Raw genomic sequence first — 26,753 nt, forward strand, 5'->3', positions numbered from 1 at the left:
TGCCATCCAGCAAGTTTTACGCAATACGAGCCCTCCTCCTTACACAGTCCCCCTCGCTCCTTCTCCTCCCACTGCCCCACGCACCCACCTGGCGAGGCTGTATGTCGCCTGCCTCTTTATTTCTGCATCTCTTGGTAACGTGCAAAAACCCTGTAAAGGGTTTTGCCGACGCGCTGCGCCCTGGGGCTCAGCGGGGCTCTGGCGGGAGGGTGCTGCCCACCGCCAGCTGACACCCCCGCGCCCGAAGCCCGACCGGCTGCGCCTGCAGCACGCTGCGGGGGACCCTGGGGGCGTCTTTAGAAAATGCCGTATAAATGGCCGCGCGCTTAAAGTCCACTGTGGCTAATTAAACTGTTTTCCAATATGCCAGAGGTTAAAAACCACAAACGATATCCGTCAGGCTCTTGCCACCCAAGCTGCAACGTGTGCTGGGAAGCCTAGCATCGGCCTCAGCTCCCTCGGCTTTTTCCCCGTATAAAACAGCGATACAGCTATGTCCATGTGTTGAAGTCCATAAATGAAAAGCATTGCATAGGTGCGAGTATTATTAGCTGCTTAATAGAACTAGACAGTGTTAAAAACAAACCTGAGGCAGACAGTGTGCCACAGCCGTGTCAGTTCAAACCCGGTTAGTGGGAGAGTTTTTGCTGAGAACTACTAAAGTGCAGGGGGGAAAAGACACGGTAGCATTGCTGTAACTTTCAAAAGTTTATTCTCTAGCACAGTCAGACATGGCAAGAGAGCATAGAGGTCCTATAAGGCAACGAAAATCACCTTTTGGCTCCCTTATTTTTCAGCACGTTTTGCAAAAAAAATGAGATTTTAAAAAGCTGAGCCACTTTCTCCTCTTCTCAGAGCCTAGCTGAGATATTTCCTGGCAGACCGGTGTGTCGTCTCATGCTGCGGGGAGCTCTGCAGTCAATGCGAGCGCTCCACATGGGTGCTTTCCTTGAGTCTAAATGACGAGGCCATTTTTAGTCACCAGGAATGCAGGAGGATGGCTTCCTAACAAGAAATAAGCTTAGAATAAACAAGTTCCCCAAATCTTTCTGCCTCACAACAGCTCACCCGGAGTGGCCAGCTGCAGAAGTGGCCGGACTGTGATTCCTATGGTGTTACGGGAGGGCTGAGGGACAAAGGGAAAACCTGTGAGTCTAGGCTGGGGAAACCTTGGGGGGTTTCTGGGTGAATTTTTCTGGGTCGGGTGAGCACCAGGGTGTGCATGGTTACACAGTCGTTCACACTGCAATTGCACCCAGCACAAGGGACTGTCTTTTAACAGGAACAAATCTTTCTTTTTTCCCTACCTTCTACTTTTACTTTTCGTTACAGTTCCCCCCAGCCCCTTTTCTTCTGATTGTGTAACATCTCATAAGATGAAGTTCTTGGTTGACTTGCTCGTTTATAAACTTGAAATTGGTATGTGCAAGTTGGAGGGTTTTTTTAGAAAGCCTGGTTCTTTGTGTTTCGATGGTCTACCTGCTGCTTCTTCTTCTTCTTTTTTTTTTTTTTGGAGTCTTATACGTAACAGCTACATGCAGAAACAATACACTGAATACCTTTTTACAGTACCTAGAGAGGTAATGTCATACCAGAAAATCTGTACCAATTTTTCCTAAAGGAACTTGGAAACAAAACAGTGTGGCCATTGTATTTCAAACATTAGAGCAATTGTTTAGTCCATGTGGTGTAACCCCAAATTGCTGTGTCAGAGCACAGTGCCAGCTCTGAGTCTCGGTAAATTACAGTACTGTGGGCATGCACATGTTTAAACAAGTGCTTTCCTATCTCCAGGTTATATAGTCATATTTATGTATATGGTTTGGAAAAGCCAGACAACACTCTAAAGCGATAAAGGGGAACCTAAAACATGTGCTCTTTTTCACACCATTGTGCTTTTAAAACAAAGCAAAACCTGTTACGGGGTTTGGATTTTTCTCAAAGGACGTTGGCATCTGTTATATATAAGTACTAATAACGTTTATTCTTGTCTATCATAAAACCTGTAACTAGAAAAAAGACCTAGTAAAACAAACATAGATAAACAAAAACTAATTCATTGCTTGCAGTTGAAAGTACTTTGTGCTATAGTTCCTGTTAACAATGTACTTAGAGACCTATGACTCTAAACGTCCTTATATTACAGGCTCAGGCAGCCAAAATATTAGCATAACTCCTTTTGGATCCAACGAGCTACCTAGCGGCTTAACCGCCTACTGAAGGTCAGGAGATGATACAATTCCTCTGTCACAACGCCTAGACATCACCATCTGCCTGCTTGGAGATGTCCTGGAAAACGAAACTGTGAAAGCATTCTCCGAGCTTCAGCAGGATTACGGGCTACGGCAAGGGTCCTCCCGGATGATACGCAGGCCTTGGTGTACATAATGCCATAATACCCAATAAAAATCAGAGCTCCACCTCGGGACCACTCTGCTTGCTGTGCACAGTATTTCAAATGAGTTTGTAATACGTGGAATCAGCATTATCAGCGATGAGAAATAACTCACAGCTTCTCACCCTGTAGGCGGACTAAGCCTACCCTCTCAGTTTGAGCCTTGCCTGGTCTTTTAGATGTGTTACTTTCTTACTCTTAAAGAAAGGTTTCCAGTGTAACATAATACCCAGCCCTGGAAGAGGGCAATCACTGTGCTGTATTTCCCTGTATGTGCAAAACAGCTTATCCTCTGAGATACTATTTCTGTATCTTTTTTTTTATGTAATGAAAGCTAAAATATATTTTCCTATGCATATGCTGGTTTCGTTGGAATTACCCTGTGGAAACAATGGCTGTAAAGAATAGTTAACACACTGTACAAGATTAATTGATTACAGGATCAGCCAGTATGCTCAAAGAGCATTAACTTTTTCCCGAGATAAGAATATTATTGCAAAGTAGAAGGGCCCTGTAACAGGCAGTGCTGCCCTCGAGCCCCTGCACCTTGTACGCCCCCATGCTGCTGCTGGTGCCAGGCCGAGCCTCGTGCACTGCAACGCTGCTGAGGAGCATTGTGTAGGAGCAACGCAATAGCCCAATGCAGGCGAGATCGGACAGCGTAAGAAAGGAAGAGCATCTGCCTGACTGAAAAGCGTTAGGGAGAACGACGGCTGCTTTAGAAGTAATCTGTACGAGAGACCCAAAAGGTAAGCATGCTGTTTTGATTAGAGAGCCAGCCCTCAGAAAACTGCAAGAGGAGAGCTAAAGCTTTATGGCAAAGTGAAGAAAACTGCAGAAGAAAAAGAGGAGAATAAGTTTGGTTTGTCGCTGAAGAGGGCTTTTGTTCTTGTCGAGGACCACAGGTTAGCATTGTTTTCAGCTATAAGGGATAATCTGGGTTATGTTGTTCTTATATCGCTGAGACCAGGAGCTGGGCAGATTCTGGAGAAGAGAAGAGCGTGACTCATGGAAAGAGTAACTGGTGAAGAACTTGCTCGACGTGAACTCTTGCTTATAGCGATTTTATTTACCCCTGGGGAAGGGGGAAAGTTTCCAATTTGGCATAGAGCTAAACTACTTTACCAGCAAGAGAGAACTTGAAGCCTTTGCCTCCTTTGCTGAGAAGATAAGCTTTCATGGTACAGGATAAAGGCTAACATGTACAGAAGATTTTTTCACAGCGAGAAAGGAAAAAGATGCCTTAAAGAATGTTCCTTTTAACTGTGAATCTAGACACAGGATAACGGAGTGTTCAACATATATATTGTACTTAACTAGACGGTCACATTAACTCCTTTTCAATACACAAGGTAAACCATCATACATATATTTACAGCAGACACTCACCAAGCAATCAAGAAAAGTGTTCCCTTTTGGAGGAACTGAGAATCTCCAATAACTTTTTCAACAATGTGATGCCCCTATTCTCTTTCACAAAAAGCTCCACTAGCAAATTAAATCAAAACTTCTTTTGATTTTTCTTCCTGATGTGAATAATAAGCCACTTGCCTAATGACAACATTTACGAGCACTTAAAAAATTTTGCTGTGGAAACATTTCGAAAGAGTTACATTTAAGAAAATTACTTGCTAAAGAAGGTTACTTTATATGTAAATTCAACCTCAGCTAATATGTACAAACATGTTTTAAGAGAAAGAAAAAAAAATCCTTCCCTAATGTGCTGTTCAGAGCTCTTAAAAGCTAAAATATGCATAAATTAATACTCCTTAAGAATAGGGCAGAACTTAATCCTCAGGTGCCGCCTACCTGAGAGCTTGAAGATTAGAGAGAGAGAGAGGAGATTTGGATGCAGATTCCAAATAAAGACTTTTAACACAGGAGTTATGGATATGGGGCTTCACTTTTTCATGAGCCTCACATCAAAATATGAGGAAATATTTAAACTGCCTTTTGTGAATATTTTGTTCAGAGCAACTACATAGTTTGTACGGTTTTGTAGAAAGACTTTGCTCTATCTGATTGTCCAACTACCTAGATCCGCTTTGCAACAAAAACAAATTGTAAGTTCCTTCAGTAGGAAAAAAACCCCCAAACCTCAATTTAAAAATACTGAAATCTACTAACAGGTAGTAGGATTGAAAGTACAGTTTGTCCGCCCTATCTCTGAGCAGAGCTAAATTATCTAGGAGAGATCTATTCTAGTCTTGAAAAGATACATGATAGCAAAGATGACAAGAGAAGACTGACTGAGAAAGAGCTGAATGGTTGTGGCTCGCAAAAGTTGCCTTAAATAATGAAACATTGGAGTTGAAAAAGTCAGTATTCGATGAACTGAACTGCAAAGAACTACAAGAGATTTCTGCAGACCCTGAGAATATTGTCTTAAGCAACACTGGCAAATACTCAGAAAGACTCGCCAGTATTTTTGCCAGTCAGTGCCTAAGGACTTAGGGTCTTCATTCAGGTTCTCTCTCCTGGAGCGGGTTTCTTCTAATTTAAATAGTTGGCAGTCATAATTACTAATTTTCATAGCTGTACGCTTACTCTGCTCTAACAGCTCCTGCAAGGTGCCTCGCAGGGAACCCTTAAACTCACTGTCCAGGAGAAGGAGCCTGATCCTCGTCAGCCACGGCTACGACGGCGCACAGGGACTGAAGGACATCACAGACGAGTTCAGCCTAGAAAGAATACAGAAAGTCAAGTATCTCTGGTCAAATATCTTAGGTATTGATAGCCATCACTATTCTTGGCATAGGGATAGGCAAGAAGCTCCTGTACAGAGGTAGATAATCTTTTTTTTTCTTCAGATTATATCTTTTCAGTTCAAGGTTATACATACTCTGATAGGCCAAAACCATGGCCCTTGTAAATGCTCTACTTGTTTTCAAAGTGAGAGCAAAGTGAGGGAAATCTGCTTTTTTTTTTTTTATTTTCTGCAGATTTTAAACTTAAATAACCACGAAACTACCAGTATAGGTGGAGGTAGCTAAGAGGCTCTGTGCCTGCCTTTTAGCTTCATCTGCTACTGCTGCAGGGACCCGCCGTAAATGATGATGGCAACCTTAAAACAATCTGGCAATTACAGAGACTTATTTTAAACACAGCTGTTAAGGGAAGGATACAAATGTATCGTTTTCATCATCACCCATTGTTTAGTCTCGGTGTGCGGACCCCAACACCAGAAGGCTGCTGAAGGCAGGGTAAAGCCACTCCACCAAGTATCCTAAGCTCTACGTACAGGTTTCGGTGCGCAGACCAGCAAAGCCGGCGGGAAGTCTAACTTGCTTATGCTTCCTCTGCTCGGGCTGTTTGCGGGGCTGTGGTCCACTGCACACATTTTAGCATCGCAGTCCCTCGTGCTGAGGAAGGTCCTTTTTCCCCTTCGTGCCCGGAGGAGCCCTCCGGAGCACGGCTCCTCACTGCTGTCCGTTTGCACAGCAGCGCAGCAGCCTCCGAACCGCTGCTGGGCACACTGAGCCTGCCTCAGAAAAAAAATAATCCCTTTATTCGGAGAATAACAAGAAGCTGATGTGATAACTCTGGTCACTGGTTTCCTCTCACCTCCCCTGCGCCTCTGGTTCACACAGGATCTCGCAGGCTGTTTGGGATAGCTACAGTCCGGCTGCTTTTGGAAGTCGTCTCTCACATCACCTCGATTTGGCTCGTTGCAAGCTGAGTCTTAATTGTCTGGGGTTGTCAGCCCCTACCAGGGCCCTCCCGGCTGAGCCCCTTCGCTGTGAGGCCGGACCGAATTGCTCCTCGCTAGCCGCAGCCAAGGCTCTGCCGTTTCTTTACAGTGCTCGTATATACAGCCTACTTGCTGGCAGTGCCAGCCCAAGCGTTGCTTTTGAGCCTAGTGCTTAGCCTTTTTCTGGAGTCTGTTTCCTCCTTTCTGGCACGTTCCAGTTTTTCTAGTCCTCGAGCTCCCTCCCACTGGCAGCCCGCACCAGGAAGCCTTGCACTTTAGTATCCTGCAGGTCTGCTTTTTTCAAGGGGACCCGTCCAAAATGGGCACGCGCCCTGCTTGTTTGCACCTGAGGCAGGCTGCTGGTCGGGCACGATGCCACGTCTCGTCGTGGCAGCGCAGGGCAGGTCAGGGCGGGAGAGACCTCCTGCTCACAGTAAGGTCAGCGTTCAGGCGGCCTGATGCAAAACACAGACAGACACGCTGCAGACTGACATTAAACACCTCTGCAGACACCTTTTGCTATTGGAGAAAAAGTGATGGAAATGAAAGCCCAGCATTTTTCTCCTTACCGCCTTTAAAAAAAAAAAAAAAAGCTTGTAATTTTCATTTCATCGCCTTCCACCACAAACCTTGAAAGAGCAGCAGACAGAAGACCTATACACATACTCCCAACCTCTAACATTGGTGTGGCTGGGAGCCTTTCCAAATGCATCGTTAAAAGTAGTATTCCGCCTTTTTTTCTCACTCCAAAGAGGCAGGATGTGCTGCCCTGTCTGTCCAGCTAGCCTTCAAACAATTGTTTACCCGGGGAGCCAGGCTCAGATACCAGTGTCCGGCCGAGCAGCCTCAGCAGGGGTGGGTTTCCCTCTCTGTGACATGAAGAGCAAGGCAGAAGCGGGCAGTGGAGGCCCAAGCCGCCTGCCCAGCGTCATTGCAAGCTGCCCAAGCAGGAGACCAAGTTGGACAAGAAGGCAAAAATATTTCCTTTCAGGTTATTAAGTGGCTGCTGCAGTGGTAATCATGGCCAGCGCTCCCATGAGCCGTGGCTCATCTTTCCATGCTCTCATATCCATTTCTGTCTGCTTCTGTTCCCTTCCACTTAGGCAGATGGGCCTGTCTGCCTGGATTATGTATAATTATGAAACCTTTAAGACTTCAATGCTAATTAAAGTCAGGAGAGGCTTTATTTTACACAGATACTTTTCCCTTCAGCTTTCATGAGTCTCAGAAGCATACAGTGCCACAGTGCAAATCAGAAACCACTGCTGAAGTTTATTTTTGTAGAGGTTAGTATTCTTGGCATATGACATAGCCATGCTGCGAGAGTTTTCAAATATTAGTTATAATATTTACTTTGCCTTTGTGAAGAATGTGTTAGTTTAAACATGTCTTCTTCTAAGGTAAAGTGAAATAATTACATTTATTTTCTCATTTTTGTGGTCCTTTCCATCTAATTTCCTCTGCAGTGTATTTATTTTTGGTGCATATGGGATTGTACAAAGAAACAAGCAATTGTGAGGAAGAATAATCTAATAAAAAAGTTCAATGGATATTTTAATTGTTTTATAGACAAGATACATTTGTTTCCTTGAGGGTGAGAATAATTACAACAACATAGTATGGAGATTTTCATATCTTGAAAAAAATCTTATAGTTCTGAATCCAGTTATTTCATGTGAGTGAAGACAACTGTGAAACTGCCAAATATTCTAGTAGAGTATTTCTGCTACTTCAGGAAAACGGAATTTGAGACTATGCAAATCCATGCAACTATACTTTTACTATGACAGCTATATCAGCATCTTGAAAAGAAGCCAAATTCTCCTTGCCTTAAGCAAGTATTTTGTTGGATATTGCAGTGGTCAGTAACGACAGCCTGGCATTATTTTTTTGCCAAGTGGATCCAACTTTCACTGTGACTTAACGCAAAAAAAGAAAAAGAAAAAAGAAAAAAGAAAAAAGAAAAAAAAGCCCCTATAGCAATCTCTTTTGGTAGCTGTCCAAGGGAAGAAGATGACCACCACCCACTTATCATTAGTCTATCTCCTTTTCCCATCCAGACTCATAACTCCGAGATTATCTACGTAAAAAATTTGACTGCTTCAGACACCCAAGGCCCCGTAAGGCCCATATTGTTCCAAGATGTGAATTTATATACAGACCCACTGGTAAGTCTCCTCATAAAAGTCCATTCATCCCTGAAAAGCTGCTCTGCTTCAGACCTTATGATTCCCAATCAGAAAAGCTGATATTGTTTATCTGTTGACATATTTGAATAGTACCTAGTGCAACAGCTCCCAGTGGTAATAACCATGTACTGAGAGAGGAAGCGTCTTTCCGAGGAGGTGCTGGGGAAGGTGCCCCAAAGATGATTTGTGCTAGCAAATCCAAGGAAGGGGAGGCAGAGGGCTGCTTACCCAAGGGCCAGTTGTGCAGCCTGAGCCTGCAAACACTCAGACATGCCAGGGTTGATCACTACAGATCCCCAGATCACAAAGCAGGGCCACCAGCGGCAAACGGGTTCAGCAAAGCCAAACCACTTCTTTCCGAGACTCACACCTCAGCCTCAGGCCTAGTCTGACGAGCCGAGTTCCTTGGAAGCGTCAGTAATTGCCTACAGGAACAGGGCGAGCAGGACTTGTCTCTTTGTGAAACACTACTAATGATATTTGTATCGTGGTAGCACGTAGGAACTGTTGAGGCCTCAGGCTATTAGTTGCTAACCATGGAGTAATCACGGTTTTTCTGCCTCAAGGAACAAATAACAGTCATTGTTGGAAGGTACCGTTCTGCTCCAAAAAATGAGTGTGTAGAAATATATACTAACATTGACATGGCCCTACAATGCGAATCCACCTCATGCATGTATTCAAGTCACGTGGACTTTATTTTAGGGACATAACAAAGGTCAATTACTTTTTTTTCCCACTCTGATGACAATGACAGTAAGCTGTTCTGTTCTGGTCGAAAGAAAAACCTTCTAAATTAGTGTAACGTATGCCTCTGCAAAGCTGACGCTAAAGGTACAATTCAATCTACACAATACAGGGTTTTTTTTACTGATACCTGTACAGTAAAGAAAAGGAAAACACCAGATACAGGTCTCCAGCTGAGTCTCAGTTTACTAGAACTTAGAAAGACTGGTTTTCTTCCTTTAGCTCAGAATAACTTTGGAGTAATGTTATTGAAATTAATGGAGCTAAACTGCTGTGAAAACGCTCTTCTGTAGTTACTTACTCCTAGACAAAATTGGGTTGAACGCAGCATTCAAACTTGTTAAACTCGCAGATGTTAAGCCTGAGCTGCCAACTCAGCTTTCCTTACAGGCTAAGGCTAGTTGCCCGGCGGGTCTAGAAGAGCGTCGGAGCCTCTTGCCCTCCCCGTAGCCTGACACGTCAGGCATTGCTCACGCTTTGGTCTGCTTCCCAGCTAACCTGGGCCATCAGGTCACGCGAAGGCGCTGTGGCACTATGCTGCGCTAGGAGGGCTGAGTCATCACCCGTGCTCAGATGACTTCACCCGCAGCACAACACACAAATTCCCTGCAGCCCCCTGCGAAGGCCCCTGCTCGGCCCTGCGAGCCAGGGCACCAGACTCTCTCACTCCCTGAGACACAGGCCACGGTCCTGTCTCCTGCATTTGCTGAAAAAGAACTGTGGAGGTTTGAGCGCTGCCAGCCTCAAAGGTTCACAAATAATTTTCCTTCTTTCTCACCCAACTCGTGGCACTGGCCCCAAAGTCAGGAGTCTTAAACAAAAACGTATATGGAAATTTTGTTCTCCTTCGTTTTGCTTTGAATAAAGTTATTTTGGCTCTTGCTATAGATGTTCTCGCCCTCATCTTAGGCTTCTCCCCTGCCCGTGAAGACTTTCACCTTGGAACAGTCCTGTCACCTCGTCGGGCAGCAGTTCTGCTGTCTGTGTCCGTCTTGCTCCCTATCTTCAAAGGAGTTCCCTGCCCTTTCCAGCCTGGGCTATGCCCTTGCTGCAGAGCACCTGGAGGGCTGCTCCTCTTGCGGGAGGCGCATGGACCAAGGCGCTTTCTTTATGTTTCCCTGTGTTCACCCTTTGTTCACAAAATAGGGGGAAAAGGAAGAGAAACAGTGCAAATTGCTTTTCCAACTCACATCTAAGAGTGGTGCTCCTGATAGGTGGTGTGAAATGTTTACTACTGCTTTTCATTGTAACCTCAGCTGGTGCCTCTTAGGAGGTGGGGCAGCAGCCAGAGGAAAGGCGGTTTCTCACAAGCAGCAATACTAGTTTACTAGAGGATCCTCGGGCAGTTCAGTAGTCACTTCACTGGTTTCTGAAAGGCAGGCGTCTAGATGTTTGGTGCTGGATAGGTGCACTCTTTGGCCTTGGAGGAAGGAACTTCTATATGTGAAGAAACTTTTGACATGAGTTTTTAGACTGCAACAGCTGTTCATTGAAGTTCTGTTTCAGCTGCCTAAATTTCTACGGTCAATTCAAAGTGTTAATGCAACCAGACCAGGGCCCTGCCACTCAGGACCCTCCACATTTGCAAAACTCCCCAAACAGATAAACAAAAGAACAACAAAAAAAGTGTGGATTTCCTCATTAGAGGAAAAAAAAGAGAACATTGGAAGTTAAATCTGTCAAGTAAATGTGTGAGGAATGCTTGACCTCAACCATTTACTCTCAGCTAATACTTCACATTTTTTCAAGAATTTTTTTGAACCAAGATCATCTTATGCAGGTCATCCACCTTTGTGGATATATTTCCCTTGAGGTCCCTTACCATTTGCTTTACAGTAGCCAGTAACATACCGCATTTGCCCTCTGTTTGACTTGACTTAAAACCTACATTTCTTAAAAGCAACTGGCTTCTGCTATGGAATGATGCAGTTTTTGCCCTCTGTACAACAAACTCAGCCACACAAGTAGTTGTGATCTCATTCTGGAAAACTTCTGAAGGACAGCGGCCTTGTGCAGAGCAACCATCCTGAGCACCACATCAGTTTCTCTCTACTTACTCAGTCCTCGCTCCACCTCCCTGGTTTCAAGGTAATTTTTCTCCTAAAGACGGTACAGATATTCTGTATATGCAGGATCGACAATAACTAGCCTTTGGAAGACTGAATAGTTCAGGTGCGGAGAATGCTCTTCCAAGTTAAAAAACAAAAGCTGTAACTTTAATAAGAAAGGCAATGGTCTCACAATTAATGTCATATCTATCTTCAAACTGGAGCTACTCTCAGGCTTTATCTTCCCTCAGAAGTTTCTCCTCTGAACCATCACAGAGTTTTAGTTCAAGTTTAACCCACTGTGGACTTACAAGCCTCCAGTACTGGTTAGCCTTTTCTCTTCAAACATTGGGGTTTCACTCCCAGCGTGGCCTTTAATACTGATGCGGCTCCATTACACTGTGACTATAGAAAGCTCCAAACTCTCATCTATTTAAAACATCTATTTATTTTTGAGCAGTTTTAAATAGCTGAGAACGACGGAGGAAGGGACTGCTGTGCTCATAACACTGACTCTTGCAAGGAATCTTGTCAATGTAAAACCCTTCTGCTCCCTGTGCCGGCCGCGTAGCTGTGCCAATAGCGTTTAAGAACAAAATCTCATCAGTTTGGAGCCAGGGTCAGTGTCCTTAAAGCTCTGGAAAAGAGCAGAGGAGAAACGGAGGAGGAAGACCTGAATTCCAAGCTATGGGATTTGCAAGCTATTTGATTCTCCACAAAGTTTCTTGGAGAGAACTCACACATTAGCTCCTGAATGTTTTAAAAGATGGACTCTTCAGGGTACTTTGTTAACTTTCTGGGTTTTTTTTTCTTATTTATAATACTAAAGGGAAACATCAGTAAAGATATGCTGGAGACAAATGCAGGCAGTTTTGCTTATATATTAATTCCAGGTGTGCAATTCTGATTAGTATCTTGCCTTCCAGGAATACATCATGCTTTATAAACATTAGAAAAAATAAAAAAGGTACCTGCTGAGAAGAATCTCAGATCTACAGCTCTCATCACGCAGTGACTGAGGAAAACGCTTATTTAACATGTATAAGCACTTTCACTGAGTTCCTTCGGAGGAAGCGAAGGACGTATGTAGAATTTTCAGGGTTTAAAGCCTTACACCCATCGCCACTCTACCCAGACGGACCCTTAAGCTGTTGCATGGGGCCTCACAGAGAGAGACATAGAGATTAGGGTATTTGATTTTTCTTGTCCGACTCCCTCCAAATCCATTAAAACAGGACGGCAATGCTCCCCTAGAGCAAAAAGTACTGTTACCTGAACTTTATTGAATAGTTACGTCGTCTGTGCAATAAGCAGCATGGCAAGTTAGCCTTCATAAGCCAAAAATCGGATTTCCGAGGGGCGCCGGCGGCGCGGGGTGCCCCCGTGCTGGGGAGCCCGGCGGGGCGCGGTGCCCCCCGGCCCAGGCGCCCGCCCCGCCGCACACCGACGCGCGGCGGGGTCCCGGCCCCGGCCCCGGCCCCGGCCCCGGCCCGCGCCGCCGCCCGCGCCCCCGCCGCCGCGCCGCCGGCCCGGGAGCGCCGCGTGACGTCACGGCGGCCCCACACCGGCGGCGCGGGGCAGCGCGCGCGCCCCCTCCCCTCCCCGCGCGCGCTCTCGCTGGCTGGCGGAGAAACTCTTAAAAAAGGCTTTTCAGCGCGAAGCGGCTTAAAGGCTATTTCTTACACGCGCGCGCAGGACCACTGGCAGCTCCAGCAACCGAAACATCTGCTCCTTATTGCGACCACCCCCCTCCAGAAAACACCCTTCCCCTGCTGCTGCTGCCGCCGCTGCTCCTCCTCCTCCTCCCTTTGCAGTCCGGCTCGGAGCTCCGCTCGCACCCATCGCTTCCTTTCTGCTAACAGTGTTTTCCTGCTCCACGGGGCAACTTGTTTGCTGAACTTTCTAACAGTTCGGGGGACGGGTAGGGGGGATCTGAGGCTTTTTTCCTCCCCTCCCGGAGAAGGTTGGGGGGAAGCGAGAGGAGGAAGGATCTGCACCCCGGGAGCGGTGCAGAGTGCAAGGGACGGGAGTTGCGCACACACACACATACTTTGGAGGAGAGGAAATCCTTGCACCGGGGGTCCGTGAAGCTTGCCGGCTGCAGGGGCTCCCGCTATGGAAATGGCTTGGATCAGATGGGGTTTTCTCCTCTGTGCCTGTGCGCTTTGGTCACCGGCGCTCGCTGCTTCCGAAAAGGGCAGGCTGCGGAGGATCACATACGTCCTGCACCCCGGCCAGGCGGGCTCGTCCAGCAGCCGGCATCAGCGCCCGACCCTCCTCGGGGGGCAGCAGCCGCGCACCTTTAACGTCCAGCTCAACACGCGCTACAGCAGCGGCGGCAGCAGCAGCAGCACCCTGGAGCGCAGCCGGCGGATGAGCAAGCCGGGCGGCTCGGGCGTGCAGCTCCGCCTGGGCCCCGCCGGGCAGGGCCACCCCAACTCCGCCGCCGCCACCTTCGCCAAGCCCACCCGCTTCGGCCCGCGGCCCAAGCCGCCGCCGCCGCCGGGCCCCCACGGCAACAGCAGCGCCGGCCTGCCGCTCCGCCAGAAGCACCAGCTGCCGCCGCTGCCGGGGTAAGGCGCCCTCCCCGCCCCTGCCCGGCCCCCGCGCCCCAGCGTGGTGGCGGCGGCGCCGCTGCCCGCGCCGGGGCAGCCGAGCGGGCAGCGCGGCCGCTCCGCGCACCGGGAGCCGCAGCGCCCTTGGCCGCGGGCCGTTGCCGCCGTCCCTGCCCCGCCGGTCGCCCTTGGCCGCCGTCCTTCCCCCCCCCCCCCCGCCCCGCCACCTTCCCGCGCACCGGGGCCGGTCGCGCCGCGCCCCCTCAGAGCCGGTGGCGGCGGCTCGTCCTGGCCGAGCGCCGGGAGCCCGACGGCCCCTCCGCTCCGCTCCGCCCGGCTCGGTCCCGTAGGCGAGGCGCCGGCTGGGCTCCGGCCCTTCTCGTTTTCCTCCCCCCACCCCGCTCCCAAATCAACGCTCGGGGTTCCCCCCCTTCTCCTCCCCTCCCCTCGCAGGCGTTAAACGGCCGTTGCTGGGGGAGCCGTTGGTGCGCGAGGAGCTCGCTCGAACGCGCGTCGGGACGTTTAATTCTTCCCGCCTTTTCCCTCGCCGGCCCTAACGCCCGCCCCGCCGCCCCGGCGAGCGGTGCTGGCCCGGCCCGGCCCCGCCGGACCCTCGCCCCTCTTTGCTGTTCCCGCAGGGTCAACGTCTGCGGGGGGCAGTGCTGCCACGGCTGGAGCAAGGCCACGGGCTCCCAGAGGTGCATCAAACGTGAGTAGCTGGGGGACTGGCCGGGGGGGGGCCCTGCGGGGACCAGGCCTGCGCCCGGCCCGGCGGTAAATGCCGATATCCGCGGTGGGCCAAGGGGCGTCTGCTGAGCTGCGGGTGCCGCGCTGATGCTCCGGTGTAGCTAGCCGGCCGGCTTGCGCTGTTCTCCCACAGTATCGGGGTGCGTGGCGGGCGTAACGCTCCGGTTTTTACTCCTAAATCACCGCTCGCTAACTTGCGGCCGTGCTAAAGGGCGAGCAGCGGATGCTTCTTGTGTTTATTCTCAGCACAGCAGTGGCATTTGGGGAGGAAACTTTGCAGGATTTCATCCAGGTGAATGTAGGCGACCACTGTGCAAAAACATTAGCTCTTGGGTGTTGGGAATTCCTTGAACAGAGGAGCTTAATGGGGTAAAGAACATGCCAGAGAAGCAAAAGTGGGGAGCAAGGAATTGCCATGCACACACACTGTCCTTTCATCAGCAGCCTATGTGATAATCCCATGCTTAGACTCTTTTAAGAGTGGAGCAAGCCCAAAGAAGTGGGTTTGAAAAAGCTCTTGTACAGGGGTTCACCCTCACTGGGATATTTAGAAGCATAAAACAACTGCATGAAATAACACTGATCAAATCAGTACTACCATACTCGGGCTGTCCTTTCCGATGCAAAACAGAAAATAGTCTGTGCTAATTTAGGCAGGATTCAGGGATGACTGCAAGTGGCTAAACTGGAGCTATGTTGCCATGAGGTCATGGAAGAGCTGGAAATCACTGGAATGACACACCTCTTCAGGAAGCTTCTTTAGGTATCATCGAGAATGTGCAGAGCTTGGACCATCGCCGTAGTTCAGCAAGACAGGCTTCTGTGCCTGAGAGAGTTGGAGGAAACGACGTTTTCAAGATGCATACTCTTTGGGGGGTTTCCTTAGGAGTTTTTGTCCCTGTGTGGGATTTTTCACAACAGGGAGCAGTCACATTTGTAATCCTCAGAAAGGTCAAGTACCTTTGACCTGCAGGGAGCTGCTGTAAAGAAGTAAAGACCTTATTATAGTAGGCTGTGGAAGACAAAACTGCACAATTTCCCTGACCAGTTTAGGCACGCATTTAAGGTAGTCTTCTAAATTAACATTTTCAGCTTTAAATAAATGCTGCTGTGTTAGGTTAGTCACCTTTTTTACTTAACACAAGTTACAAGTACTAAACTGATTTCCTTTTGCTTACGTTGTTTCAGACAATATTTTGAAGTTAGTTTTGGAGCTTAATAGACATCTACACTGGCTGAAAGACTAACTGAAGTAAAAAGAACTCAGGATAATTAAAGGAAATTAAAACTCAAAAACTGTATTTAAATTGCAACGATTTTGTCAGCCAATTTTATTTTCATTATCTTGAACAATAAAACAATTTTCTTCTTTCTGGCTTTGATCTGCTTTCTCTATGTCTTCCAATAACTTTTCTTTCCTGTAATTTCAGTAGGTCTCTTTAACTTCTATTTTTAAATTAAGTGATGTTCTTCGCTTTCTCTCCTTCAAGCTCTGTCTTGTCAATTCTCCTGTTATCATCCAACTGTTCTTTCTTTTTTTGTCTTTTCTTTTTTGCCTTCTCTTTTTTATTCCCTCTTTCTATTTTCATATTCTTCTTTATATTTCTAGTTTTATATTCTTCATAATGACCAAGTCAGGCAATTAGATTTTTATGGGATAGCGGTGTAGAATCTCATTTAAATCCATAGATTACTTATTTCATTCACATAGTTGTTGGAGGACTGAAGTAGCAGATAAAGAGTTAAGCGGGGGGGCAGAATACTTTGTTTGACCTTTCCTTCTCATTTTGTCTCTCTGATATTGGGCCCTCCTTTGCATTAAATATTTTTGCTCTCTGCTCTGATGCTACTCTTATACCTCTCGGCAGTGGTATAATGCACTTGGCTTAGATAGTCTCAGTTTCACCCTCTTTTGGCAAGCCAAGGGAAGCACTAAATGTACTGAAGTTGTCTGTTTTGTAACTTAGAAAAACCATGAGATAGCATTGACTTAACTGTGGAACGCTAGTCTCACAGTCATAAAAGCCAGAGATCTCCTTTTCTTGAACCTCTTCTCCTGATGTTCCTTTCAAAAGGACAAAAACCCTTTAACTGAACAAAAGTTAACCCCTTTGTTTCCTGTAAAAAATAAGTTTGTTGTTGTTTTTAATGCAGACAGTGAACTCTCAGTTGTTTCTGAGTGGATTATTTCAGTTGTTGATTAATTGTGCCACAGATGTAGACACACCTGAGCTGACTTCATGCAGAGTCAGTTTGGATCTGTCAGGGTTTATTAGCTCAGGCTCAGTATCACTTTAATAAGCTATTTGGCCTCTAGGGCCAGTTTATGTTCTTTTGCATAGTGCAAAGCCTGAGCTAATAAACCCCAGACCCATGCTGGCTCTTTCCAGAGCCAACTTCCATTTGTCTGCATCATGCTTCCAGAGCCAGAGTGCTGAGAGCCAGCTCTGATCAGTGAGGCTTATTAGCTCAGGTGTAATCCCAGACTGGAACAAGCACCATGTGTTTCTGCTGTGCTGCACCTGTGTTAATAAGCCAGCCTGTAATCCACAGAAACGGGAGTTGAAGTGAAGAGGTACGGTCTTGCAGCTATGGCTTTGTTAACCTTCCCCTCTACCTTTCCCTTGAGTGCAGGTGTTTGTTAGGCCTGCTTTCTCAAGCATCGAGCTCGTACTGAGGGGCTGCTCTTCCCTTGGGTGACTTCTGTTCCAGGCTGATGGTCCTCTGGCTGTTAACTGTGGCAGCTGTATGACGTTTCCCCAGGTAGAGGCAATAAGGGGTACTTGAAATGTTTCTGTGCAGGTAGAGGGCAGCATCTGTATGGGGGAGGCAAATGGACTTTTCAAGTCCTTTTTGTAAACTTTAGTTTCAAGTTTCCTGCTGTGTTTTCCATATTCATGTTCTCTTTGGAGTTTTGAAGTCTGTCCTCAAAAGGTGAGCCTTTGTGTTTCTCATAACTACCTGTGTGTGTATGTGTGCTGTATCCAATTTACAGGTATAGTTTCTTCCCCTCTGTGCCCAATATCTCACTTCTACGTTGTAAAGTTTTATCCTGCCAAGTTTGAAAAAGACATTCTTATGACTTTGATTATGAAGAACTGCATAATGCTAACTGTAAATCATAAAGTTCATAAAATATTCAGAATTGCTAACACTAGAAGAACAACTTCAAACCTTCAAAGAAGACCTTTCCGTTATGTTAAGGGCATCCATCTTTAGGGGGGAAAATTTCAACCACAACTATAAACATCTTGAAAAGTTATAAGTATGTGAAAGGGTTTATGACAAAGATTGTTGTCTTACAGTCCTAGTTATCATAGGTCATAATCTATGTAAGAGCAATAATAAGATACCATCAAGGCTTGAGACATCAGGCTCGGCTACATGTAATGATTGTTTTGTTAGTACTTGTTGCATTACCAGAGCGTTATTCCATTATTTAATTATTACATTAATTAGCTTTCTAACATGGCTGTAAGGCAAGTAAAACCTAGAGTGTGGGGTTTTTGTTTTTGTTGTTTGTTGTTTTGCTTAGGGAATTGGAAACATAGGTTAAATGTGGCCCTGGACAAGTTAAAACAATTGACTGAAAGACCTGAGCTGGAAATTAGGAGTTCCTGTCTCTTAGCTGCATGTTTATGCTATTGAAACCTGCTGTCTGCTAGTTTGTTACTTGCTGCTGCAGTTGTTTTAGTTAATATCAGTTCCTGCAGAAAATGCTGTTTCGTTTTAATGAGCTTACAAGCTTTTGGAGTGGGAAATCAAGAAGAAAGTTACTCTTGTATGCACTGTCCGGTACTTCCAAAAAGATTTAACAAGACCACTTCACTGTAAATATAGACATCACCTAAAATGTATAATAGTATGTTTGCTCTGGAGTATTAATATAAACTGCTTGAATGCTTTCAGTGTAAACTGAATAGTTTAAAATAGCATTACCTGGAGGAATTATAACTTTCATTCTCAACGATGAGAATTAACAACCAACTCTCTCCCACCCGCTTTTGTTAACAGAATACTGAAACACGAGTTCCTTATCGCAGAGATCTGAGGAAGGCTCATAGGGCAAACAGTTGAGAAAGTGGATTTTGCAGGATTGCATTTAGAGTAAATTGCATATATGGAGAGGAATTACCATTTGCGTAGAGGAAAAACCTGCTTGTGCCATCACTGTCAATTAAAAAAAGAAGACTGTCATATCTCTGTGAGCTGAGGGTATGTGTATGTACACGTATGTATTCTTTGTATGGGCACAAAGTGAGGAAACTGGAACTGAACTAGATAAGTTGAACCAGGCTATAATGTTCTTTCCTCTCTTTAGCGTGTGCTTCGGCACCTTGAAAAAAGTTAAAATAAGATAGATAAGCCATCGAGGTTTTTTTATGTTAAAATATCTTGCGTATGTTCTTTGAAAGACTTGCTAGCTCAAAATAAAATAAATGTATTAGATAAGCAAGGTTTAATTCCTTTTTCAGGATGAGGAAATATACGATAAAATGAGTCTTCCTGCTGGTGAAGAAGTTATGCTAATACTTGTCCTGAAAAAGGTCCCCTTCATTCATTCCTCAAATCTATATGGCCTCTGCTTATGTATTACTATTCAGTTGGAGCGGTCTTATCCCTAAACCTTCAGGGCTGTATCTCTTGCTATTCTTGCTGAGTTAGTATGCTGTGGCTTCGTCTCTCCATTGTGATAAGTGCGCTTCACAATATAACCAGTGGTTCTAGATTCCTCGTCGTCCAAGATCGGGATGGAGCAAGCCCTAGGTTGCTCGTGCTCCCGAGATTTCTTGGGGAAGGTAAGGGCAAGGTTGCATGCTTGGGTCTTGTCCTGGTGTAGGATTGGGATCTAGACCTGGAAGCTTAGATGCATATGTGAGTCTCCCAGTTTAGACATAAAACTTTGTGTATTGCCAAATATTTTTGTATTTGGTTGCTCAGAATCTTTTTTTCTCTGTCTTCAGTTAAGCTCTTAGAGATGGTGGTATCCAGGAGAGCTGTATTTCTGAGCAATGGAATGGAGTACTTAAAATGTTTGCAGCTGTTCCTGTTCGAGGTTTTTTGGTCATAAATGGTTCCCCAGGCACGTGCTTAATCAGTTTTATGGCTGAGAATTTCACCAAGCTCTGTTTATTTACATTACATATAAAAAGCTTGACGATAACATATTCTTCCCAAATGTTTCTTCTTCACTTTCTAAGATTGTCATCTCAGTAAAAGCCGTATGAATCTCCTTCAAACTGTCTAAATCAAAGCTAAATGTCTCAAGAGATGAATAGTCTTTTTTTTTGAAGTTCATGATGACTTTGACCTCTTATAACTGACCTATACATTTGTCCTTTTTAATCTGTTCTTTGATGTTACTTTCAAACACTTCAAGATTGAATAACTGAAAGCCACTACTTGAGTAGCTTGTTTTCCCCTGCTGTGGTTGCTACTGTAACATGTAAACAAAACTTTCAAATTTCATATAGAAGAAATAGATTGGCTTTTGTAGTGGGCAAGCCTTAATTCTCTCTTTATTTATTTATTTATTTTACTATGTGATAGTTTTATTCTGCTTTATTTTCATTTACTGCCCTTGGGGACAAGGGAGAGAGAGAGGACTCAGGTTCTTGTAATCTTAGCCTGTGTCTATGTTGTGAGTAACACGGACTAAAGGGAACAGACCTATAGACTGGAACCCTTGGCTTTGCTGACTTAAGGTCCCTACTGTGCATGTTTCAGGGTTTTGTTATATTTTAGGTGTAGTCTGATCTCATGGAATGAATGCTAATAGGAGGCTGAAAAGCATTAGGTGCTTTCTCAGAGTCTGTATCTTTCTGGTTTAGTTTTCTAGTTTTTTTTAGGGTTTTTTAGTTTTTCTTCTTGTTTGTTTTTTTTCTTATTTTTTCCTGGATCTAAAAGGGGTCCAGTGCGTGTGCTTTCAGATAGCTCCACAATGGCAAGAGGATCCTGATCCAAACTAAAGCAGTAATGTAGACTTGGAGTGCAGTGTTGGTCTATTAGCCATTTTCAGCAGTCAGCTTTGTTACTGAAGAGGGAATAAGAACGGTGAGAAGATGAGGAGTTGGCTAGCTCTTCTCTGCCATAGAGACACGACCATCCAATTTGTTGTTGCTTCTCCTGTGAAGGAACACATAGTCCACAATTTGTTTGAGATGAAACCTACCTGTGTTTTTTATTTCTGGACCCATTTTGACCCTCTCTATTTTATGCAAATACTACACTTGTGTATACATTTAAAAAAAAAAAAAAAAGGCAAACCTTAAAAGACATGGAACAGTGTTTCTCAAGACTTTGTGCTTGTGCATTCAGGCAGATGATAGATTTATAAGTGAACTCACTAGGCTCATTGTAGCAGTTAAAAATCTTAGTAATAAGAAGCAGAATGTGTGGCAGGTAAAGTTGTAAATCTACAGTGGATGAAAAGTCCCGAACACATCCTCTATTGACATAGTATCAGAAGGAACCCAGAAGATCTGGGGTTTTTTAGCTTTCAGATTTGCCAGCTAGTAATTTTAAATGTGTCTGTAATTTGGAATAGATGCAGAAGGCTGTGTAGGTACTCTGGAAGAGCTGCGGTTGATACTGTGATTCACAGTGTTCTCCTGGTTTGGTATGTGTGCAATAACAAAAGTACGTGCTGACTGTGAAGGGGTACTTCTAACACTGATCTAACGCTCCCCTCTGCGTAGCATGGCTTAGACCTGTTTCTGGCACTCAGCGCCTGTGCCTCCCTTGTGTTGTTGCCTGGGCTGTGGCATTCACTGTTGGGAGAGCGGTGATACAGATGGGGAGAAAGGAAAAAGCTGGAAGCAGCATGTATTCCCCCCTTGCGCCTTTCTGTATAACAAAGCGGGAGAGCAGAGCGAAGCAGCTGCGTGTCCTTGCTCAGCAAGCCGCCTGGCCTCTGGAGGAGAGCAGAGGTGGTAGGGTGCGGGGCTCTGCACTCCGCCGGTTCAGAAGCCGTTGGGTGCAGCAGCAGCTCTGGCGATACCACACGTACCATTGCAACCTCCACCATGAAGCACAGCTTCTTGGAGACTGACTCCTACGTTGGAGCAAGTTCAGATCACCTAGGAGAGAGAGAGGTTAGTGGTGGTTGGATGGAGAGAGGCAGTGACCTCCCTCAATTGACTCCTTGTTCAAATATAGCAGTCCCGAGCATTAGTGGATTGTGGATGGTTCAAATTGTAAAGTGAGTCTATGTTCTGTAACTAGCATGAACTGATATTTGGTTAGGTTTGATTTTTCTCACTTTAGTGGAGTGTTTTTTGTTTTGCTTTTAAAAGCGCTGGTACTTCACTTGCATAGCTTGATTTGTTCCTAGAAAACAGATCCTCTCTGTTGACAACGGAAAAACAGCAGAGCTTTATTGTTGCTCTCTCTGCATTTCTGACCCTGCATGTGAGTATACTCAGACACGTTAGCAAGTCAATGTGTTCATTTAAATACAGGGCTAAGAACAGCTTTGCTCTACTGTGCTTTTTTGGAAAAGCAGATAGTAATCTTTGTACATATCTATAGTTTTGGATTACTGGTTTCTGATAAAGGAGTATTCTTTTGTGTCCAATGGTGAAACTTGTTTTTTGGTAATTCAGATCAGTCTTTAAATTTTCTCTAGATGGCAGTTTAGGCCTGTATTTTTGAAGGAGCTTAACTAAGTGGTGAACTCTCATTGAAAATTGGTTCGGTTTAGGAAATACTTAGTTATTCTTAGTATTTTAATTACTCTGTTATGATTAATATTCTTTTGATATTGCTTTTCTGTAATGCTTCAGTTGTCTGAGTCCTGCTCCCAGTTAAAAAAAATTTCAGTTGTTTCTTTACTGAGTTTCTCTTAGTTTTCATTCAATTTCCTGCGTATTTCTTAAAAGGGTTTTGTAACAAAATGAATAAGCAGTGTAATGAGGAAAGGTTAAGAGAATTAAAAGGATTGCAGACTGGAGTATTAACCACTCCAGCAACCAAGAACAACATTTAACATGTGAATCGTCTGGTTTCCTTGGCTTAGTCCATTCTGTAGTGGATGGTTGTTTTTGCTGCTGAAATGAAAGAAGGCTATATTACATGTGAAATTTAATATTGTTTGCACTGTCAGAATACGTGTGATTCTGATCTTGCGTACTTTAAAATGTCTCCCAGATTGTGCAGTCTAGCTTAATATTATACTATATGAGCTCTAGTAAACACAGCGTTAATGAAAATAGCAAATATCAAGTGTATTATATGCCTATGACTGATAAAGTAGTGCGTTGCTTTGAATTTAGGCATATTTGAGTATAGTTGCCATTAATTTATGCCAAATCTTAGCATCTAGAGAAAATTCCATGAAGATACATAAAAAATAATCTTAATAAAGTGTCTTATGTTGCCATTAGGCTAGGAGAAGAACTCTGATTTTTGTTTAAGAAGAATTGTGTGGCAAAGACATTGTTTTCTTGTTTCCTTTCTTTCTTGGAGGTCGTGTTTACACAGTCATCCATGTCAATATGGGAATGCATCAGATGTTTTGAAATGGACCAGTTCAGAATTCCAACAGTGACGCATGCTTTCATTTGAAGTCTTTTTAGGGAAAGAATTCTCTTAGTCCATCTAGTTATGATAAGAACAAAGTTCCTGTGTAGGAAGATACAGATGATCATAATATTCCCTCCATTAGTAGTGCACAATTCATACAGGCTTTCTGGAGACAAAGCCATTTCTTGTGATTGAAACTTCAGCCAAGTTTTGCAGCTTGGCTCTTAGGCCCTTAGTAACAGATTCCTCTCCATCGACCTCAGTGACTATAGAATTGGTAGCTATACTTTCTGTACAATTCAACTTTTGAAAACTGTTTGGTGAGGGATACTTAGATGGAGAACTAGATTCGCCAAAAAGCATTAGATATTGAGTCTTAATGTTCCTTCAGTTAACTTTTGGCTATCTAGTCTCTAGCGTGGCATCCTCATTCCCAGTTCATATAACGGTAACAAAGAATTAAAAGACTCAAGAAGGTGTTACAATCACTGTATATAATTATCACTGTTATAATCACTGTATCAGAGTATTAAAAATTCAGGAATGACATTGAAATATTTCTGTGACTGTTCAAGTACTAACTAACAGCAGTTGCTTGATAAAGGAGATCCCTAAAGGTGGAGCTGAGATGAAAAGGTTAGACATAGAGGAAACTTTCAGGACCACTTAAATTGTTTACTGTGAATTTATAATTGAAAAATAAGTTTTTGTAATTTGTATCTCTAGATCATTTGGAGAACTGGCAGGAAATAAGCTTGTAAATGAGATGTAATAAGCTTGTAAATGAGATGTGAAGTCTTTCTCCTGCAAATATTTATTTACTCTTCAACCAAAACGACATGAACACATGCACTGACAAGTGTGTAAGTATAGATCACTTCCAAACCAATGTACAGGTGTTTTGGAAGGGTCTCTTAAACTTTAAGTTTAAAGATAGTGTTACTATTTTGTACTTGCGTTTTTGAAAGAACCACATAACTACAACCGTACAATGTCGGAAAAGTATACATGTAGCCCAGTATTCCATCTGTGACGGTGGCAAACAATAGCTGATAAAAGAAAAGTATTTAAAAAGATCAAACGTTACAATACCTTATCAGAAAATGCTTTTGGCATTTAGTAATTCCAGACTTCCGAAGAAAATATGGTAGCATGGGTTAATTACTACCTCTTCCCCCACATTTGTATCTCTTAGTGTTTGAACCTGCCACCAGCTGTTTTTATTTGATGCTCTTAAGACAGAAGAGGTGTTGTCCTGTTTACCTCTTCTATGCTACTTAGGAGTTTGCAGAATTCTGCCATACTTCCAAGTTTCCTGTACTAAAGAGGCCTTGGTCATTACTGATGTGAAAGCTATTCCACACCTTTGATCATCCTCGTTGCCCTTCTCTGAACCTTTCCTAGGTTCTACCACTAGGAAATCCTTTTTGAGGGGACCAGAATGGTACACTGTACTCCAGGTGTGAGTATATGTAGACACACTTCAGGTGTGGCTGTATAGAGGGGCATAATGGTTAGGCTAGATTTTTTTTTTTTTTTCCTTCCCCTCAAATGTGCTTGCTTTGCATATATCTACACTGAATGACATCTGCCGTTTTATTGCTTAACTGCTTGAGGTGTAAGGTCTTTCTGCAGTCTTTCACAGTTTGCCTTACTACTTTAACAGCCTCCTGCCTTGTAAGCGTAGTTACAGCTCATAATTCAGACTGGATTTATATTTGTATAGCCAACTTAGCAATGGGGAAGACCTTCCACGCAATTAGAGACAGGCAGGATGCTGTCTTTTTGATGAGCAGTTCCTAAATGATCTCTGGGACTCTTTTTGTCTCTAGTTCAAGTTTTGCTCCCACTTTTGTGGAATGTCTTGAGGATTAATGAAATGTAATGATGTATTTTTGGTAGTTTCCTGTTTATTAGAAAAGTTCCCAGTGCAAGTCTATTCTAGAACAACTGCCATGGGGATAACTTAAAGCAATTATTATGGCTCATTTTTTAACTTCAGTGATTATCATCACTGTCATATTGTTAACTTCAGTGTTGTGCTTAGTCAGGAACTGCTAATTAGCACTATCTCCAAATGAAAAAGAAGGCAAAACGCAACTGTTATACACTGTGGGGAGCTATTTACTGGTCCATCGATATACATGTGCTGGTTGGCCACTTTAGCTCTTGCTCCGCATTAGTCATTTTTTGACCTAGGTACAGAAAGAGAAGTCTTATTCATGGCTGTGACATGACATGGAGACAGGACTTACTATAGTGGAAGATGAGAAAGGAAGAATCTTAAGAAGCAGGCGTTTGCTAATTCTGCTGCTTAGGGAACAACTTGCCTAATTTTTAATAGATACCAGTTGCGTGATCTTAACAAAACAAAACTAATCCAAACAAACCCCACGTCCATTTACCCAATTATACTTGTCTTATGGGAAGTGGGAGGAGGTAATATTTTCTGTCTCTGGCCTTCTAACCTCAGCACCTAATTTGTCAAGCCTCTCTGCATGGTAAGAGATAGTAAGGTGCCTTCCGAAGGGGCAAGTAACCTTTCAGTTAGGCTGCTGGTCTGAATTGCCTTCTTTAAAGATCCCTTTTCACTGAGTGTGTAAGAAACCAATAGTGATTCATTTCTGTGATGAGGTGCCTCAAGTTAGATTCCGAGTGTAGCTACTATACAGTGATTTCTATCAGACAGGCAGGATGTGTATAACGAGGCAAAGTAATTCTTGTCATTTTGAGGTCAGTGCAGAACTACTGAGCAGCTGCCGTGGGAGGTCATGAAATCTCTATCCTTGGCAGTTTTCAAGACTCCGCTAGACATAGCCATGTCTACGTGATCTAGTGTTAGCAATAGTCCTGCTTTTAAAGGGAGGTTTGGATTGCTGACCTCCAGATTTGCCTTCCAGCAAAGATTTCTAATGGTTGTGAGATCAAGTTGTACAACAGTGCTCTAAAAAGAAGACTAACACAAAGCATACCCTCTACTTAACCTGCTTAAGTCATAAGTCTTATGTTAGCCTTCACAGAATACCAGTTCAGATTTAATTATATTTCTTTCTCTTGCACATTAACCATGTGCCGTGAAAGTATAATTATTCATTGCCACAAGGTGTTTTTAGAGGCTGAAAACTAACAGAGGTTCAAAAACCAATTCAGCAAACTCTTGGAAGAAAAATCTGTTGAGGGTTATTAAATGTTAAAACAAAACACTATTGCTCAGGAAATTTCTAGGCCTCTAATTGCTTAAGGCTGTTACGGGATAAACTTGCATTGCTTTTCACGCTGTTCTTATACCCTTCCTGAAGCATCCACTAGTGGTTAATAATGGAGGACGACAAGGATAAGTGGACCTTTGATCTATCCTAGTACAGCTGGTCTAATTACTCGCGTCTTTGCCAAGTTTCTTTTTTGAATCCACAGTCCTGACCACCTTCAATTCAATAGTACCAAGCCCATTGCTGTTAACCTGAGTGTATTGGCCCACTTTTCAACTTAATACTTCCAGACTCCAGATTTTGGAAGCTTAGCTTTATGGAAAATAGTGGTGTTAGAATTAGATGCGCCATTATTGTTGTCTTCAAATAAAATAATTAGGTCATACATTTGGCATGTTGCAGCCGTCTTGAACGTTTTCAAAAATAAACTGCCATCTTATGTCAATTTAAAAAATTCATTTTAATTCTTTCCTAAAAATGTGATCTGGTATCTTATTTTGTGGTCTTCTATTACACAACATTAATGAAGAACTTCAATTAAAGGATGGATTGTTGTGAAGATCTAATGGATCAGTGTTTTCACCTGCTGTCACTAATCACACAGACACAGTTTGTCTCAAAACTCTTCCATAACACATTTGTTGGACGT

General features: G+C 44.1%; 1 protein-coding gene across 9 annotated transcripts in view; it reads left to right on the forward strand.

Moving 5' to 3' along the window:
* Positions 1-12,642: 12,642 nt before the first annotated feature.
* The window catches only part of LTBP1 (latent transforming growth factor beta binding protein 1), a 223,123-nt gene continuing 209,012 nt past the window's right edge, over positions 12,643-26,753 (forward strand). For 5 of the 9 annotated variants that reach the window (XM_068939410.1, XM_068939413.1, XM_068939414.1 and 2 more), the window contains exons 1-2: positions 12,842-13,643; positions 14,264-14,334. In XM_068939410.1, the coding sequence (XP_068795511.1) occupies positions 13,186-13,643; positions 14,264-14,334 (529 nt within the window). In that variant the 5' untranslated portion in view covers positions 12,842-13,185. Of the gene's footprint in view, positions 13,644-14,263; positions 14,335-26,753 lie in introns of all 9 variants that reach the window. The other 4 variants (XM_068939417.1, XM_068939419.1, XM_068939409.1 and 1 more) reach the window with 3 other exon arrangements.

This window comes from Struthio camelus, chromosome 3, assembly GCF_040807025.1.
Source record: "Struthio camelus isolate bStrCam1 chromosome 3, bStrCam1.hap1, whole genome shotgun sequence".
Lineage (NCBI taxonomy): Eukaryota > Metazoa > Chordata > Aves > Struthioniformes > Struthionidae > Struthio > Struthio camelus.